We start from the raw sequence: 18,185 nt of genomic DNA on the forward strand, positions 1-18,185 counted from the left end.
GTTGGTTGGAAAGCAGTCGTGTCCAAGGAAAGGCAGCTGCATTGATTATAAGTCCAGGCTGGATCTGTTGATTGACAACTGGTATTTAGGTGCAGTTTTCAGGTTTGTGATGTCTTAAAGAGCGAGGAGCAGATCAGCTTGTCCTTTTTTTAAAGACCCTGACGTTTACTTTCCTCACTTAGAGTGAAGGGATGAAGACATTATTTTCTCCTAAATTACAGGGGGAGGGGTGGGATTCAGAAGAGTTTTTGATATTTCTTTTCTGTTGGTTTGAATCGAGTGTGTGCTGAGATTTTTTATACACAGAATTTTTTTTGGGTGGTAGCTTGTTTGGTCATGATTTTTTAAGTTATATTGAACTATCAAGATATAAAACCAAGCTATCAGGCGTTTTTTTAATATAATATTGTTGCAATGCTAAACAACATTGTATGGACTGGCCACCATTAGGCTTCTTGTGGTCCCTGTTTAAACCAAGTTATTGTTTCAATAGTGCTTTATTTTTTAAGTCTCATCAAATGGAGTTTAAGGATTAATACAAAACCTTACAAAAGTTTTGGGAACCCTCCGGAGGCCCTGCTTGTGTTTCATTGGTGTCACTTCAAGTCTTTTTATCTTTCATCAGAGTCGGAGTTGTTGTAGAGCTATGACTTGGCCTGTATTCACCAAAGACAAGGAAGAAAAAGGCGGCATGGCACTGTGGTACAGTCATCAGCGCAATCACCCCACAGCAAGTCCCGTGTTCGGATCCCATTTCGACCAAAGTCTTTCTGTGTGGAGTTTGCATGTTCTCCCTGTGTGGATTTTTTCCTGATACTCTTCCACAGTGCAAAGACATGCAGATTGCCTGCGATACACTAGCGACGTTGAGGCTGCACCCTGCCTGTCGTCCAATGTCAGCTCCAGCTCCCTCATAACCCTCAAAGAACAAGCGGTCCAGATAATGGATACATGGACAAGGGAGAAACTCACAACAGCACCATGGACATCACACATCTAGCCAGCCACTAAAATCCTTGAAGAACTCAATCTACAAAATAAGCACAAAATGTCTGAATCAGGTGGAAATTACATATTAGATTGTCCCTGAAACTCTCTTTGAACATGTTTTTTTGCCGTCCTCTGCAGCACATATAACTGTTTCTATGACAATGACAATGAAACATGACTCTTGTAACCAAACGCCTCCTGCACACAGCTTGTATCTGGTGACAGCGTTTGCTGGTCAGAGCCAACTACGTTTTCATTCAGTGCAGGTTTAGCTGTATGAGTTTACTAAACTGTGAATGTGTAATATGATCAGATCCACACTTGATAAGCTGATGACAGGCAGCGGTGAGCAGTGATTGGATATGAAAATACCGACACTGACAATCTTGGTCTCTATAGTAACTATTCCTCCAACACTGAGACATAATTCATCTCAAGGTTACATGTACTTAGCAAACTCAAAGATTGTTTGATGTTGATTCAGTGTTTTACTTGTAGGTCACACCTCTGCTCACACACTCGGTGCTGGGGGGAGTTGGATTGTGTGTCACTCACTGGGATCCCTTTGTTTATTGTAACTCTGTCACTCTGACCGTTCCAGGAATTCAAACCCACGTCACAGGCCACAGGTGAAGACGAGGGAGTCCAGTTCTGTCAACGTTTCCCCTTTTATTCTCCTGGACCTGCTCAATGACGGCTGTCGGTACCTGCATCAGGAGGACGGAAGAAACTTCTCTGGATTAGTTTCTTGGCATTCACAATAAGGGGTAAAATAAAATCTATTCAGTTAATTTAGTTCCATGCCACTATTGTTGTAAAATGATTCATGAATGGATGTGGTAACAGTTTCAACGTGTGCTATAATGCTATGTGTGAACATACTGTCAATCATATTAAGCACGTCAGGGACAGCCTGATAAAATGTCTTATTATATTTTAAACATGTAGTTAATGATGCTCACATTCATGGTAAACGGTTGTAAGTGAGTGCTTATGGTAAAACAATGAAATAAAACAACAATATTGATATGCAGATGAGGTTTCACCACAGATTTGACTTAATTACCTCCCCCAAGGAAGTCATGTGTTTACCCCTTTTGTTTGTTGGTTGGTTGGTCAAGGAATTTCTTGTGAGACAGGGTCTTTTTTTAACATTTTCACTGATTTCCCTGAAATAATTCTTGATGAAAAAATGAGGCACATTTAGAGGACTGACATCATGAGTATGTGCAATCTGTTTCAGCTTGATTGAGGGGACTGTTGCGTAGGGAGGTATGTTCTCTTCTGACTGCCATTACTAATCAACTACTTTGTTATATCTTAAGCCTCATGTACCTTTTTCTCCGCAGTGTTTTATACTTTCTGAGTCAGCGCTCCAGCAGCTAGATGGAGCCCAAGTCTTCACTTACCCACAATGTCCCTTCTGATTTAAACGGACATTATCCATGTGACTATGGAGGCGCCATTTTGTCTGAGTGAGTTTAGAAACATTCTGCATAGAAAAATCTAAATTAAAAATGTGATGCATGAAATGGAGCTGAATAATATTTTACCATCTCAGATATTTCAACAGTCAACAGCTTTATACCAATACCGGCAGAAAGAAAAGTAAAGTTCGTCTCAATGACCAGTTGTAAGCAGCCATTGATTTACATTAAAAAAATATGATATTGATTCCTCAGTAGTGATACAAAATATTAAGAGTTGTTTTGTGTTATTGTGTTGTGTCTTTCCTCAGAATACCAAAACCAACTGACATAAATGTAGCGTGAGTACTCACACATTCTTAACATGTTTTCCTGTGTCTGCCTCAAACATTAGATACCCTTCATCTTTTATTCCTTGTGCCTTTGACAGGAAAGAAATGATAAAAGTTCCAACTCCAAGGGAACATCCCTACTCATCCCACATCTCCCGGTTTGCAATGTTCCCATCGTTCCAATCTCCAGATGACCCCATGACAGGAGTCAGAGCTGCCTCCCAACCTTACCCCAGCTGGCTCATCCCAAACAGTGCACCAGACGTCACTCTGCGGAGCAAGACATTTGGTAAAAATGCTAAATATTGTGGTAAAATTGGACAACAGAATAGATTTCTCCTGAGAAGTCTGAAAGGTGTCTTTATTTTTCATGCAAAGGTGGCCCATATAGACATGAAATCTTGGAAACGCCAATAAAAACCAGACAGAAGGCTGTTACATGGACAGGAGAACACAGCTTCTGGGATGTAAGTAATAAAAAACATGGCTCCATGTTGTCAATGTCAAGTTAATCAGTACTTGAAATACCTCAACAACTTCCTCCAGCAGTCAAACCCATCGCAGGGAGAGAGCCAAGTGTTCTACCCGACTCCTCCAAAGACGGTGCTGCCCAACCCTAAACTTCGTGACTGGGATTTGTCTTTATCTGAGCGGACGAGCAACATGTTGAAAAATCTGGAGAGGACGCACTGGATCACCTCTTACCAAATGGACTACAGTGGTAATGACACTACAACATATATAAGCAGGAAGCTAAAACAAAGTCATGCAACAATACAGAGTCCAGTTCTGTATATTAACATAGTTGTGTAGACCCAGTTTGCAAAGTCAATTACAGTCCAATAATTAGATATTTTCTCATTTTGGAATCAATATCAATAATCTGCCATTTAAATGTGATATTTTGTAGAATCCGGGCCAGCAAATCCTTTGAAAGTAGACGACTTCAAGGAGAAAATGAGCGGACTCAATGGGATGAACTCACACACTGCAACACTGGTAAACACTTACACACTGTGCAGTTTTTTTTTAAAGTAACATACAGTGTGCAACACTAATCTCAATGACATCTTTTTTCCGACAGAGAGAAAGGTCTTATCCTGTGTTTGTTCCCTCGAAACCAAAACATGCGTGTAGAAGAAGACAGGGGAGCCACGAGGGGAGGAGCTCCTCCAGTCCCACTGCTACTGAACTCCTGAATCCATCCTCAGCTCTACAGCAAGGAGCTATTATAAACCAGCTTAGGCCACAAGAGATCACAGCTCAGCATAATGAGGCCCTGGATTTAAATCCAAAGGGCCACAGTTGGTGTAGGAACAGAGCACAGAGGGATGAGCTGTCCCAGGGGGCCTCATGCACACCACAAACTCTAAGTAAAATCTTAGTGCATGAGGACGGGGAGAGGGGAAACTGCAAAGTCCAGTTTGATGAAAATCTCACGCAAGTTTCCATGTCACAGAGCAACCAGGAGGCAGAGGGATCACAGCAGAATTTTAAAGTTGCAGGTACTGACTCACACACTGAGTCACTATTGAGAGCCCCTTCAGAGCGGGAGGAAGCAGCAGGGGGCAGAGAGCTGGCACACAGCATCTCTAACCCCTGTATCCTGCCGAGGCCCTGCGTCCTGCCCGACATCCGTCCAGGAGACAGAGCTGGAACTACGGGAGGAGAAAATGCTGCTCTGTGCCTCCTGGACCTTCAAAACTCATTCAGTAAGACGGCAGCACATCGCAGTTTCAATAACTCCATAACACGCACCGCTGTGGACCTGAGGGACAACATGGTCACAGGTAGACAACACAACTTCTACGGGATCAACTGCTATTACCTGCATGGATAAACTCCTTATATATATTTTTAACCTCTATGAAAGAACAAAAGTGATATTTTGATACTTCAAATTTGACCAATTACTAATTAGGTCTTAATGTTAAAATACAAACATCACTGATTTTTCATCATAATTAAAATGTTTTGCTTTGAAAATGATTTAATCTGATTGTATATGAGGCTTGATTTCCCCTCTTTAAATTGTTCATGTTATGTAAAGAGATTAAGTTAATTGTTAATTAACTTGTTAGTTAAAATGTAAGCTTTTTGTCTTCAATTCATACATACGGTATATCATAAATATCTTCAAGTGATTTTATATTTAAAAATTTAAGTGAAGTGAAATCATTGCTTGATCAAATTCAGACACCTAAATTCAGAAATGAAAAAAATTCAAACCTTAGATTTAGGCTTCTAAGAGTAAGCATTTCAATCTGTCAGAGCAGGTAATGTTCTTTCACAAAGGATCCAATCTGCCTCAAATACAAAAGGAAGAACTATCCCTACTAGCCTGAATGTTGAAGTTAAAGAAATTCATTTTTTGAATATGGCAGACTTTAATTTTTAGATGTTTATTTATACATTTTGAATAAGTTTTTTTTTAAATACTTGGAACTTACTAATATATTGGAAGGTGTTTTCATTTCAACTTTACTGCAGTTATGGATGAATTAAATGACACTGTAACATGTTCAATGGGCTGTAAGAGTCAAATTATCACAGATTTACTTCCAAAAAGTGCTTGGCATGAAATAAGTGACAGATCATTAAAGTCTGTACGCTCACATTTAAAGTGTTGGATCTTTGCTCTATGACTCTTTTCCTTTGAGAAACTTTCCAGATTGTTTATTTAACTTGTACAGTTATCAGTCAGGTTGATCTGCAAACATTGTTAATTTGCTCTTTTATTCCCCACATTTATTTTACAATATTCGTTAGAGTCCATGGTGTATTATACAATAATCGCCTTATGTAAGGCTCCCGTAAGCCACGGCTCATTGTAAGAGTAAAATGAAAGAAACAGCCTTCAAAGCCTCCACGCTTCACACACAAGACATATTCTGCAGCAGTCAGTTCATAATGCTGCACGGATGAAACCTTTGATCAACTGTAACCTCTCATAATTTCACAGTGAGGAGCTTTTGTATTCATCTGATTCCCCCTCAACCCACCTCCCCAATATAAAATGACCCAGGTCACCGTGGAGCATTGTGCTCTCTGTGTTGTAGCTGCTGCAGTAACCACCTTGGCTCCACAGTGTGAAAGAAGAAGAGGAGAAAAAAAATACCTTTTTGCACTTAATCTGTTGCTGACTCGCTGCTGTGAAAGGATTTTTTGTGACAGTGCGTCCTTGAGCAGCAAGACTGCAACCTTGAGTGATATAACAGTTTCACATTCAGAGGTTCAGAAAGAAAAAGAAAAGCAGATAACACTGGCCCACACAGTAAAAATTGACCGGTGTGAATTTCTAATGTTGCAGCTAATCTCAAATTGTGAGGTTTTTATTCCTAACAATGTAACACCTTAACAACAGCTAAGGTAATGTGTTTTAGTTTTTTATTTGTAAACAAACCTGTTAAAATGTACTTACATTACATTTATTATCACCTAGATATTAAAACATGTTTGGTCTCTCATCAGGTTCATACTATTATTTTGCAGATTATCTTGCAATGTGACCATAGACTGTATGTAAGAATGTGACTACATTTCTTTTATTATGAGCACTGATGAAAACCTGTAATTCAGCCATTTCTCCAGTAGGTGGTGGTACATAATCATTTAAACCATCACAGGATGTTTGAAATCATGTTTGAATTCTTTCTTTGTGTATTTCTTGTTTCTTTTTTCATGTTTATCATGTTGTCATCACATATTGCTATTAATCCTACTTCTTTTCTAGATATTATTTAAATATTAGCTCAATATATATAAGTACAAACATTAAAGGTTAAAATACATTTGCAAGTAGTCTACATAATAAATCAAAGCCTCCGTGATTAAATGAACCCTCTGCATTGTGGTGACCGTGTCTTCACTGTTTGCCCTTGCTTTTGGGGATCCTCCTCGACACGTCACGGAAAAGATGCTGTCAATGAGACGAGCCCCGCCCCCTTTGCGGTGACGGCAGCCTCTGTTCTGCAATTCAATTGGACGCAGCTGCAGCCTCTCACTCACCACCTCCCTCCCCCACACGCACGGAGGCGGAGAGAGTGATGCTGCTCAGAAGGGCCCGAGAGCGGATGGTGCAAGTGTGTGCATGCCAGAGTGGAGTCAGGGAGCCTGTGTTGGTTCAGGGTGTTATTTTGAGTTTCAGCAGCTTTAGCCTCCAGCGCCTGAACATTTTTGTCTCCAAGCTGAACACCTTCAGAACCTGGAGGCCACATCTCTGACTCTGTCAAGGTGAGTGGTCTTTACTGATGTTTCTTACAAGACTAAAGTAGGAGTTATTCTCTCTGGGGGCAGCAGTAGGATCATGTCAGCTGAATATTCATTTAAAGTGGAGTTCCCAAGCTCTTTATGTAACTGAGGTTCAGTAAAATCTCCTCAGACTGAAGCTTCAAAGTGAAACAACAGCAGGAGATCCACTTCAAACCTCCAATTAAACCTGTATATTCCCTTTTTTTTTTGCAGTGTTCTTGTTCAGGTATGATGATCACAACATGTGATTCAGAAACACTCGCAGATCCTGTCAGTCTCCATGGAAACTCCATAAGCCCACCTTTGGTTTATTCCTTCAGACAAGTAAAGGCAAGTTGTGGAGGTTTAGTCCGCCCGCTAACATATGAGCTGTAGGTCTGTGCATTCTTTCAGTTCAGCTCATCCACAACTCAAAACTGTGAATCTCTTCATGAGGCTGTGTCTCATGCTGAGTGCATGTAGGTGTGTGTGATACAGTGAGCACATGATCCACTTTCAGATTGAATCAAGGAAACTGCTATAATGTGACCTTGTTGTTTTTACTGTCACTGTCTTTACCACGTTAAGTGTCTTTGAGTACCTTTTAAAAGCGCTGTACAAATAAATACTCCACAGAGCGAAAACAGGAATATGGATGATTTCAGATGAAGAATGAGAATATTTAGGCAAGTTGTCAGCACACACCAATAATTACAAATCTCTGGAAATCAAGCGTAATGATAGTGATTCCAGTTCTCAATATAGGGCTCGTGCCAAAGTTTCCCAGTCATAATCCTAAAAGATCCAGCAGAGTCAAAGCTGTTCTGTTTGGCAAAATATCACCATGGCTAACATAAGTATAGCTTTCACTCCACGACATTTATGGTAGTGTTGTCTCAGCTCTTTTGGGAGTTGTGCATCAACAGTGGAACAGAGGAGGCTTTTCAGGTGCTGCTTGCTGGTTGTTTGTGTGTGTCCAAACATGTTTGGGGATAAATAGGGACCACTTGGGATTGAATGGCATGAAGGAAGGCGGGTTGGTTCTAGCAAATCCTGCCTCAGACTTGGTGCACACTTGACAAAGAAGATCAATGTCAACTTGAAATTAGGATTTGTATTCTCGAAACTATTCTTTGACAATAACGTGCTTGTAAAGGTCCGCTTTGAGACCATTTCTCTTTTTCCACTGTCACTGCTGTGTTCCCTGGGGGACTGTGGGTTTGTTTGCAGGCAAATCAGTCACTTCTTGTTCTTGCAGCTCCTGAGAGTTTTTATTTTTTTCATTCCTGTCACACCCAACTCAGTGGCTGCAGTGAAACACATGTGAGACTGTGAGGGAGAGGAATCAATGCGATCTGTGGAATGCAGCTGCAGGAAAGAAAAACATCTGTCTGTGCAAAAACGTGTGGTTAAAACAGCAGCGGGGCATTTCACTGCATCAGGTCCTTACCTCCATGGTAATTTCAGTTTTCCCATGTCAGGCTGAATCTTTTTATGAGTGTGCACGACCCTGTAATCTATTAGATTCCACTGTCTGCAGCTGTAACGTATTTTTTGTACTGATGCTTTAGAGCAGCACGTGTTAAAGTTGAAGTGACTTGCAGCCAGTGTCATCCTAATGGTGTAAGTCTTACAGTAATCTATGCAATGTTGCTCCAGGGTCTGTGCTGAAAAAATAAAATATAAAAAACAAATATTTTTTATTACATCCACTAACCAAGAGGTGACTAATACAGAAAGTGGATAAACTGGACCAACAGAGACGTTCTTGTGAGCGTCTCGTGCGTGTGGCAGGTGTTTGCTCTTTTTGCCTGAGCAGTAGACCCCCATGAATGAATCATGTCACATGTGCAAACAGGTACAACACAGAGTAACATTATGGGCCCTGTTGGCATTTTTAGTTTTAATTTAAAAACCTTTCATAAAAGAATATATCAAGTGCAGGTTTTTTATCAGAAGCCTAAGAACAAAACAACAAATAATAGTATTAGAGTTTCACTTGTATTGAATTAATATGACCATTACGTCATTTTGTTTGTTCACTTGTTCATTAGTGATATGGTTTTTTAATGGCAGAGTGCTGCTCCTGTCCTCATCCTCCTCCAGGCACCAGAGAGGCTGAGGGGAGCTACAGGGCGGATTTCCTCACTCCTTCAGAGACCGCCATATATCAGCATGAAATTTTAACGACACCGGCACCCGCAGATACTTTTAACTTCAAAACAATAGCACACTCTGAGAGCAAAGTCGAGTTTCTACTGAACTGCTCTATCCAACCTGCAGTTATTCTCTTGTTTTATAGGACTAAATTATTCAAAAAGTTCAGTATGTTAAAAGATAAAAGCTCTGATGTGAATAAATAATGTAGACGTCAAGTCCTGAAATAATATTTCCAGTTTATCATTGATGATTTTTTTATGTCAGGACAAATGTCTGCAGGTCAGACATGGTTTATAATTGACATATTTACAGTCAATAATTAGCTCCTTATAAATACTTATACAATGAAGGACATGATCATAGTCTAATTTCATAGCATATACACTGCCTGTCTAAACTTTAAAATGCATGTCTAAATATTTATTTATCTATCTTTTTATATTCAAGAGCCCAGACTTATGGTGATTAGCATGCAGGTTCACATTATCGGCCAGTCAGCTCTCTGATTTACCCAATAATCAATATTCCTGGACATGTACAATCAAATATTGTATATATATGTATTCTTGTACACATTTGTAAGCATTCATGTTCCCCAGAGGATTAATCTTAATGATCCTTTAGCAATCCATGACTTCAACAGGTTGACATTTAGTGGTTCAGAGTGGAATATCAGGGTAACTACAGGAGTGGATTGATATTTGCTATTGACTGATATTTGCAATAAATGCTCAATGTCCCAAGAAGATAAATTTGACTCCAGGGATCCTCTAATTTAAACTAGCAGCTGTCATCAGGTCAACCCAATACTTTGGATTGTGGCCCCAGATAAGTAATGGCATATTCCCATCACCCTTAGCTGTAATTTACTATGTGCTAATTGGCAACATGCTAACAACATAAACCAAGATGAACATGGTAAGTTTAACTTTACAAACATTAGCATTGTCACTATTTGGCCTCCTAGAGCTGTTTGCATGGCTTTTCAGAATATTTCCCACTTTGCATCTGTTACTGATGTCACCTCTGTGGAGGGCAATGGAAGACAATGTCGTGTCTGCACTCCAAGGACTTTGTGATAGGCTGTGCAGACGTTCTTTCCTCTCTTTGTGATTTCTCTCTTTAAGGCCTCTGTCTTTTTGACTCCGCGCAGTGTTGTGAGAGAGGGGCCGCATGTTAATGATGTAACTGACGATGCTGCTGTTGCATCCCAATCCAACCACTGTGATCTTTTGGGAATCAACAGCTGGATCGTACTGTCACACTATAGTTGCTATATGTCCTGCATTCGTGTTTTTTCTTTTACCCCCCCACTCTTTCTATCAGTGGATGTCTGCGTCCTAATGAGTGAGTGTTGAGTTATGAGGCTGTCATGCTCCCACACAATGTGATGTTTTAACAAAAGAGAGGCAGGAGAAAGAGATAGAGAGTGGGAGGGAGGATGGAGGTGTGGGAGGGAAGGGAGTGTGATGAGGATGTGGTTGATTAACAGGATGCTGATCGAGTGTGCAGTACACTGCATAGTCATATCTGAGACTGTAGACATGAATGAAGAGATACCCTGTGCAGCAGGAAGTTAGCGAGAGGGAACTTTAAGTGCCTGTCTTAGTATTGTGATCACAACCACAAACATTTTCTCTGGGTGTGAATATGATGAATATAGAGAGAGGTTCAAACTCCATTTTCATCATGTGAGATTACAGCGGACAGTGCGCATTTTAAGCTCCGCAGCGTTGAGCCTGTTTTTTGGAGTGGCTCCCCCACCATGGCCTTGGCGACCTTTCACCATCCTGCCTTAAGCAGATCAGGAGCAGGCGTTACCATCTGTGTGCTCCATGCAGAGAAGGTGTGGCCACACGCACAAACAAACGTGGGCTGGCAAACATTAACCTGCCTGATCAAGAGATGTACTAATGAATAATAGATGTCATGTTGGAATGAAGCCATGTTTTGTCTCCTGGCTAATGGCTTGCTAGGTGCTGCCCTGCTGACCTAAGATAGAGCGTGTAGGATATATTCTAAGACACTTCTGTGGTGCCCTGATTCTGCAGATGGATTTAAGAAGAGATTTCTTAATCCCAGTTGCACTGCTCAGGTCTTTTTGGGGAAGAATACAGGGCAGACGTAAAAGCTGGAGAAGGAAAATAATTACGCCACCAGATACAGTGACAGTCTTGGAAAATACAGAGAGACCTTCAGGACTTAACGGTTCTACTCTTCTGACATGAGTAGGAAGCTGATGGAGCTCTGTTCTCGCTGCTCTTCGACAGATTGGAGCCCTTTGAAGAACCTGATCTGAAACTCTAAACACATCGGCTTTGAATGACACAAAGAAATACTGCTTTTAGATTTCAACCACTCTTTCCCCTCTTATTCCTCCCATCAGAGTCCATGTATGCTAATGTTGTTGTGATCATCATTTCATGGAGTTTGTGTACAGAAAAGAATGAGACGCGGTTGATGAGAGTGCTCTCAACCATCTGTGTTTGCCGCTGGAGAAATGAAATGGTGGTCAGTCTTTAGAAATGGTGTTTATTAAGTGAAATCAACTGAAATTTTTCATTTCATGTTTTCAGGACTTTCCGAAAAAATTAAAAAAGGGCTTGAACATCTTCAAGTTAAGAGTCATACAATCATTTTGGGAAGTATCTTGACTGGCGTTCTCGCTTATAGAGTTAGATTAGACGATATATTTAACTCTAATGTTTGTGTGGTTCATTTTAAAGCCAACAAGCTTCTAACTGTGGCTTTATATTTATCTTTATCATCCAACACTTATTTCCAACACACTCATATTACACTGAATCGTATCATGATGTTAAATTGAACCATAACTTCAGCTTGTTAATGCTGTCAAAGTAAAGAAGTATGTGGAATAGTTAAAAGCAGATATATTTCAGTACTAAATCACAATAATGATTTCACTGTGACTCAAGGCAGAATATTGTTTTCTGCAGTTTTCTCCGATCTGCCCTTCTCCTCCTCCTCACTCCTCATTTCTCTCTCTCTCTGCATTTCTCTGTTTCATTAATGACACAACGAAGACTAAGTGGCATCATCTCAGCGGGGTAATGCACAGATGTAAAGTGATTTCTGTTATTAAAGTGGTAACTTTTAGCTGCAGCAAATGTGTCTCCTTTAGTAGTATAGAGGCTGTTAGACGATGCTCTTAATGAGTGTGATGTTTCCAAAGCAAACAAACAGGAACAATAATTCGTGTGCTCAGGACAAACTGAGCTCTGAGTTTATCCTGCAGAGGGAAATTAAAGACAATCAAAATGAAGCATGAGTTTCTGTTTCGGATTTATCCAGATTGATTGGTGGACAACACTTCTTCATCAGAGTTGCCAAAGTTTGTATTGCAGCCGCTTGCTTAAAGCTCTGCATTAAGAGGAATGAGCTGTCAGAGAAAGGCCGGTGGGCCGCGGAGATAAGGTGGTTACCACAACACCATGTTGGATGTGTGGTGAATGCAGAGGCCATTTGTTTTGTCAAGGGTAGGCAGATAGTTCAAGAGGTAAAAAAAAAAAAAACGACCAAGAGAGAAGCTTGGAGGGATTTTTGCCCTTTTTAACCTTTTAAATCAACATGGATTTTCTGCAATGTAAATAATAATGTTTCATCAGTCTGTCATAATGAAAAGACTCATTATTCTTATTTTAGTCTTTCCCACATATTTACTTGCTTTATACAGAAACATACACCTTATAAAATTGTGGGGCAGATCTCCCAGCTGGAATGTTAAATATCATTTCAAAGATACAGTGAACCTGTGTGCATCCATCTAGAAATCAGCTTGGTCAGAGTCAATGATCCATCTATATTTTAAGATGACTCATTTTCTACCGGGGGCTGTGCATCGAGGAAAGCTGCAGGCAACACTTTGTCTCACTCGTCATTATTGATCTCCAGCAGCGTCTCTCCTAAAAGGAGTTTGGTTGTTTCTTCTTCGCAGTGGGAGTGTGTTTTAGAGTCTGTTCCCACTTCCCACCTAACTTCTTTGAATTACTGCAGAGCCTCAGCTGCCAATCGGAGCTTAAGTGCTATGATTTTTTGCAAACATGAATCCATTTCCTCAGAAAGCTGCGCAGCGGGGGGGCAACCATGAGACGTTTATTCCGGTGAGTCACGTCCTAATGATGCCTTGGATCTTGTTAGGCTTGTCAGTCCCTTTGGCAGACTGTTGAGACAGTGGACGGACCGAGGAACATCTGCAACATGAACTGCAGAATATAATAGAGGCCTTTCAGCTTCTGTCAATCTAGTTAGTGCAGCTCTGAAGGACATTAAGCATCGATAACTACAGTGAGTTAGGATTTGCTGACTGTTCTCTCATACACCTCAAACCAACCATAATATAATATATGTGTATTAAATCTCATCTCTCTCACTTGGGGAATCGGAGCCATTTCCTCAAACACTTCCTGATAGTCATTACCCATTCTGGTTTTTGCTCCTCACCATACACATTGGAAGTACATGATTCATTTTGATGACATTGTCATTAAGGATCCTAAAGAGTCAAGACACTTGATGCAACTGCAGCATGGGTCAGTGTCTTTGTGAAGCTATTATCAAGATTAGTCAATAATAAAAATGACCATTTGTTGCTGTCTCAGTTGCACACCGCATCTCTTACTTATTTTTCTTGTTTGCGCTCTACTAAAAAATGTAAAACACTCTAAAAACAGTTAGCACACAAAGTACAATGCAGTTTTGCGAGTAGGTAGTCATCAATCGAAGTTCTGGATAATGAGAACATTCGACACCAAGGAGAAGACAGGGGAGCAACACAGTCTGTTTAAAATGTTGTCTGGGAATCATGATTACCAAATGGTAACCCAGCCAATAGCTGTTGAGAGATTTCATTCTCGACCGAAGTGGTAGACCAACCCACAGACTGATGGTTCCATCCCCAGAGACACTACAGTCTCTTGCATTGAAATAAACATGTTTTCTTCCCACGTTCCTTGAGTCTGAGGGAGGTTCTCGAGTTGTTCCACAATTAGAGGAGAAGCTGCTGAGTGAATAAAATCAGAACAGCAAGTTTTAAGGAGCTGCTCCACATCTGTCTCCCTCATGTGTCATGCTGCTTTCTGGCCACCCACCCACACTGATGTAAGGGTGTCACTCACCTCTTCAGAAACCATTAAGCCTTTTCTCCACACTCTGTCAAGAGCATCTGCATGTATATCACGTCCTTTAACAAAGGGGTTACAGGGTAAAGTAGGGCCTGAGAAATGAATAGTGATAAAGTACAGCTTGTATTCTTGTAGACTTATAATGATATGTAGACATTTTTTGTATTTTCTATCATTCTAAATTAATTTTTTTGAGTTTAATCTTCAGTTAAATCTTATTAACATCTATCCCTGCATTCAATCTTAATGAGACAATCTGATTACTACACTACATATTATCTGTGAACAATTTACTCAAGAAATTTGAGTGTGACTTTCTCCTTTCTGATCTTTTTCAACTTACACATACACATTGAGATGTTGCTGTCATGTGGATCAGGATGTGGATTTTGTCCACACAGCCCAGCAGATGTTTAATGTAATCGGACACATAAGTCACGATCGTTGTTGTCTGTAAAGGTCAGTGCCATATTTACTGCAAAGACCTTTTTTTTTTTAATAAAGCAGTCAGCAGGTTTTACATTTTTTTGTTTTAGTGTCATTAGATTACTCCTCCTAATCAAAAAAAACTTTCACTTGTTGTTTTTGTGTCAAGGCACTTGCAATCGTGCATATTTTTTTTGTGTGTTCATGCACACATATATGAAAAGGAGGCCACCATGATGGCACTGGAACCTTCCTTGTGGCCTGTGTTTATCTTTTGTCCTATCGCTGTCATTGTCCATGTGGTCCTTTCTGCTTCTTTGTCCTCGACACACTAGACATACACACTCAGCATTCATTGTCTGTCAGCGTCTGTGTTTTTATCAGACCTGTCTGTGTTTGCTACAGTTTCTTCACTCGTGTTTCTCAGTTTGTTAATGACTGCAGCAGTGAGGTAAAATCCATATTAACAGTAACCTCAATCACAGCTCCTCTGTCATTTAATACAGTTTTAACGCAGTCACTTACTGCACTTCTTCATTGCCATCAATGAGCTCTGTGAGAAAGGGTAATTACTGGAGCTCTGACGTCGAATGCTCCTGTCACCATGATGAAAGCCTGAGAAGTGGTGTTGCTGTATCAGATGAAAGGGTTTCCTGGAGGGTGGCAGGGTGATAGACCTGCATATAGCTGGTGTGATCTGCGGAAAGTGGATGAATAAATCATGGGCAATGGAGAGCCGGAGCTGTGGCAGATAGATATGTACTATGGATGACATTTAGTGTGTCATATATCATGATTGTCAATGGCTAAGTCTGTTTTTGTCCTGGTTCGATTAATTACATGCAGCAATAATTGAGCTCCAAGCCGCGGCCTGTGGTCCGCAGCGAGGTGTTGGACAGGAGGTTTCAGATGTCCACGCTTTTGTCTCTCCAACAGCACAAGCGGCTGTAGCCATTATGCAGCACAAAGCCTGCAGATACAGAGCAGGTAATATGATTAACCTTGCCGCTGCTTGAAAGTGGTAGTCAACACGTGGTGTGTCTGATTCAATCGAAGACGAGAGGAGACATATAAATGATTCATTATTTTCATTTCACATTTTTTTTTATTTAAAACCAACAATAACATTAATGTTGGTTATGTTTTTAATTTACAAGTTTTGCCCAATAATGCACTGTTCATTGTACTAAGTTGATTACACTGTGCGTAAAGTGACAGAAAATACAATATTGGTAATTTAATTATTGATTATGTATTTTATCAAGTATAGAAACATTAACTGGTTACAGCATCTCAAATGTAAGGATTTGCCACTTTATCATAAATTAAATGCATTAAGGTATTGAACTGCTGTTTGCACAAAGAAGCAGTTTACAGATGACACTTTGGGCTCTGGGAAGAATTTTTCACTATTATTTGACAGAGAATACATTTTTAAATGTATCATTTTAATAAAATTGTAATTTGTTGTAATAAAAACATTAGTCGTAGCCTAACGTTTACCAATTTAATTATACATATAAGATGATAGATATTTTTTTATGACGCTGTAAAATGTTATCAAATTTCAATTGAAATATTTTGACTAATGAACAGAGAATGTAGCCCTAAATAAAAAATACTGCATTAAAAAAAAAATAATTATGGTCGTCAACCATCTTGTCTCTGAGACAAAATCTCATAGATGGTTACAAAATAAAAGAATTACTGTAGAATGGTTTAAAATCTGCTGTGTAACCTTAGTCAAGCTAGAACTAATGATCTGCTGCATGTTCCCATGTGGACTGACATGATTTAAAAAAACCTTGTGACTGGTGCCAGTTTTCCATACCATGACAAACTGCCACTCAATGTGCATTAGCGAAATGTGCCTGTATGTGCTGATGTGGCAGACCAGGCACATAACATTAATTAGACTGTGTGAAGTGTGGCAGTTGACTGAAGGTTGTCATTTTCGAAAAAGAGGCCCGTTAATGAGCTGTCTGTGGAGTCAGATCAGCCACCACCACTCTGTCATCTCCTCAAGTACTGAAGCCAAAATCCCTCCAAAGAAAAGTATGTGTTTAGACAATCTAATAATCTTTATTATTGCCAATTGTTTTTTACATTTCTGAGGAAAACATTGGTTTTAAATTGGTTGTCCATTTGTTGTTTAGTCTTGTTGTGTTTTATATTTTGAGCTGCTGAACGACTTAAAGGAGACGTATTTTACTCATATTCAGGTTTATAATTTTAAAGTAGGTTACGACTTGAAAAGATTTAGATGCTCTTTTCAGCCTTTTAAGTGTGTTATTGCTACTTTAACTAAGTAAGTAAAAGTGTCTGAATATGTCTGAGCCTATGTATTTCTATAGCTTATGCTTAAGATTCATAAATTCTGAATATCCCTCTCTGTCTCATGAGTAAGATATGAATGATTTAAATCTGAAGTCTCCACTGACATTCATGTCTTTGTCTCGTCTCTCGATTTGATTGTTGAGAATCCTTCTGTGCAGCTTTCATCATCATGTCCCTTAGTTCTGCTCCATGAAGGTGGAAAAAACTAATCACTTTGAATAAACCAATGTCTTTTTCAGCGAGAGAGAGCTAAGGGCTTTTAGAGGGCTTGCTTATTAAAGCCATTTTTCTCCACCCGCGTCCTCTCTCGCTTCTTGACCTCCTCTCCACTCCTCCTTTGTTTACAGGAGGAATGTTTCTTGTACTCTGGACGTAGCCAGTCAGCAGCGAGATGGGCTCAGAGGAGCGCAGTTCAGCCATGTCACAGAAGATCTCCTCCCTGTCACGCAGCAACAGCAGCTCCTCGTCCAAGCATGACAGCCGACAGGTAACTCACACCAGCTGGAGACACTAGAGGACAAGTCCCACGTTGTTACAGATGCACAGCCACACGTCATTCACTGCTCACTGATGAAGTAAGACTCTGTGGTCTTGTTACACTTCCAGATCATTTCCCTGGTATTACGCAGCCGGACGGAGGAAAGTTTGGATTATCTGAGTTTTTTTTCCCTAAGCAGTTTGTGAATTGTAAATATAGCATCAAGCATCCTCAAGGATTTCTCTGTGCTGTGGGAGGAGAATGACCGGACACTAAATTCCATTTCCAAATAGACATCTCAGCCTCTGTGCGTCATATATCTCACACACAGAGGATTCAGATCTGCCAACTAGACAGAGTTGTTTTCTATCAGAAACATTCCTTAATCTCACACAACAGCATTTTTGACAAATGTGGCAAAATGTAGAGAATCTTCTGAATATTCAGATGCAGTTCTTCTCTCAAAGGTTTTTCTCTTACACCCACATTAGTGAAGATATCAGCACCATGAACACACTGTTGTTGCATTTGCATTGAGCACTTGTCTGTTGGCAGCAGACTCATTAATTTTTCATTACCTGCAACAGCTTTTCTGTTTGGAAATTAGAGTAATATAGTTTCTCTGCAGTCCTCCCTGCAGGACACACAGACACCAGTGGTTAGA

The 18,185-nt window shown here is 40.1% G+C and overlaps 2 protein-coding genes across 7 annotated transcripts in view; both read left to right on the forward strand.

Annotated features, from left to right (window-relative positions):
• The first annotated feature begins 361 nt into the window (after nucleotides 1-361).
• On the forward strand, nucleotides 362-6,178 carry LOC109633193 (sperm-associated microtubule inner protein 4). Its single transcript, XM_020092836.2, has 9 exons — nucleotides 362-1,757; nucleotides 2,340-2,465; nucleotides 2,552-2,623; nucleotides 2,729-2,758; nucleotides 2,848-3,038; nucleotides 3,128-3,216; nucleotides 3,296-3,470; nucleotides 3,660-3,748; nucleotides 3,834-6,178. The coding sequence occupies exons 2-9, from the start codon at nucleotides 2,377-2,379 to the stop codon at nucleotides 4,587-4,589; spliced, it is 1,491 nt and encodes a 496-aa protein (XP_019948395.2). The 5' UTR covers nucleotides 362-1,757; nucleotides 2,340-2,376; the 3' UTR covers nucleotides 4,590-6,178.
• Nucleotides 6,179-6,804: 626 nt separating this feature from the next.
• The window catches only part of osbpl3b (oxysterol binding protein-like 3b), a 30,610-nt gene continuing 19,229 nt past the window's right edge, over nucleotides 6,805-18,185 (forward strand). For 3 of the 6 annotated variants that reach the window (XM_020093501.2, XM_020093502.2, XM_020093506.2), the window contains exons 1-2: nucleotides 6,808-6,982; nucleotides 17,391-17,530. In XM_020093501.2, coding sequence (XP_019949060.1) covers nucleotides 17,435-17,530 — 96 coding nt within the window. In that variant the 5' untranslated portion in view covers nucleotides 6,808-6,982; nucleotides 17,391-17,434. Of the gene's footprint in view, nucleotides 6,983-17,390; nucleotides 17,531-18,185 lie in introns of all 6 variants that reach the window. The other 3 variants (XM_020093505.2, XM_069536886.1, XM_020093503.2) reach the window with 3 other exon arrangements.

The sequence above is a fragment of the Paralichthys olivaceus genome, chromosome 13 (genome assembly GCF_024713975.1).
Source record: "Paralichthys olivaceus isolate ysfri-2021 chromosome 13, ASM2471397v2, whole genome shotgun sequence".
NCBI lineage: Eukaryota > Metazoa > Chordata > Actinopteri > Pleuronectiformes > Paralichthyidae > Paralichthys > Paralichthys olivaceus.

What these genes read in the sequence shown, in the direction of transcription:
- LOC109633193 (XM_020092836.2), top strand. Translation starts at nt 2,377, where the DNA reads ATGGAGCCCAAGTCTTCACTTACCCACAATGTCCCTTCTGATTTAAAC. An exon ending in GGAGGCGCCATTTTGTCTGA is followed by an intron (nt 2,466 to 2,551) that starts GTGAGTTTAGAA and finishes TTACCATCTCAG; the next exon opens with ATATTTCAACAGTCAACAGC. An exon ending in GAGAACACAGCTTCTGGGAT is followed by an intron (nt 3,217 to 3,295) that starts GTAAGTAATAAA and finishes AACTTCCTCCAG; the next exon opens with CAGTCAAACCCATCGCAGGG.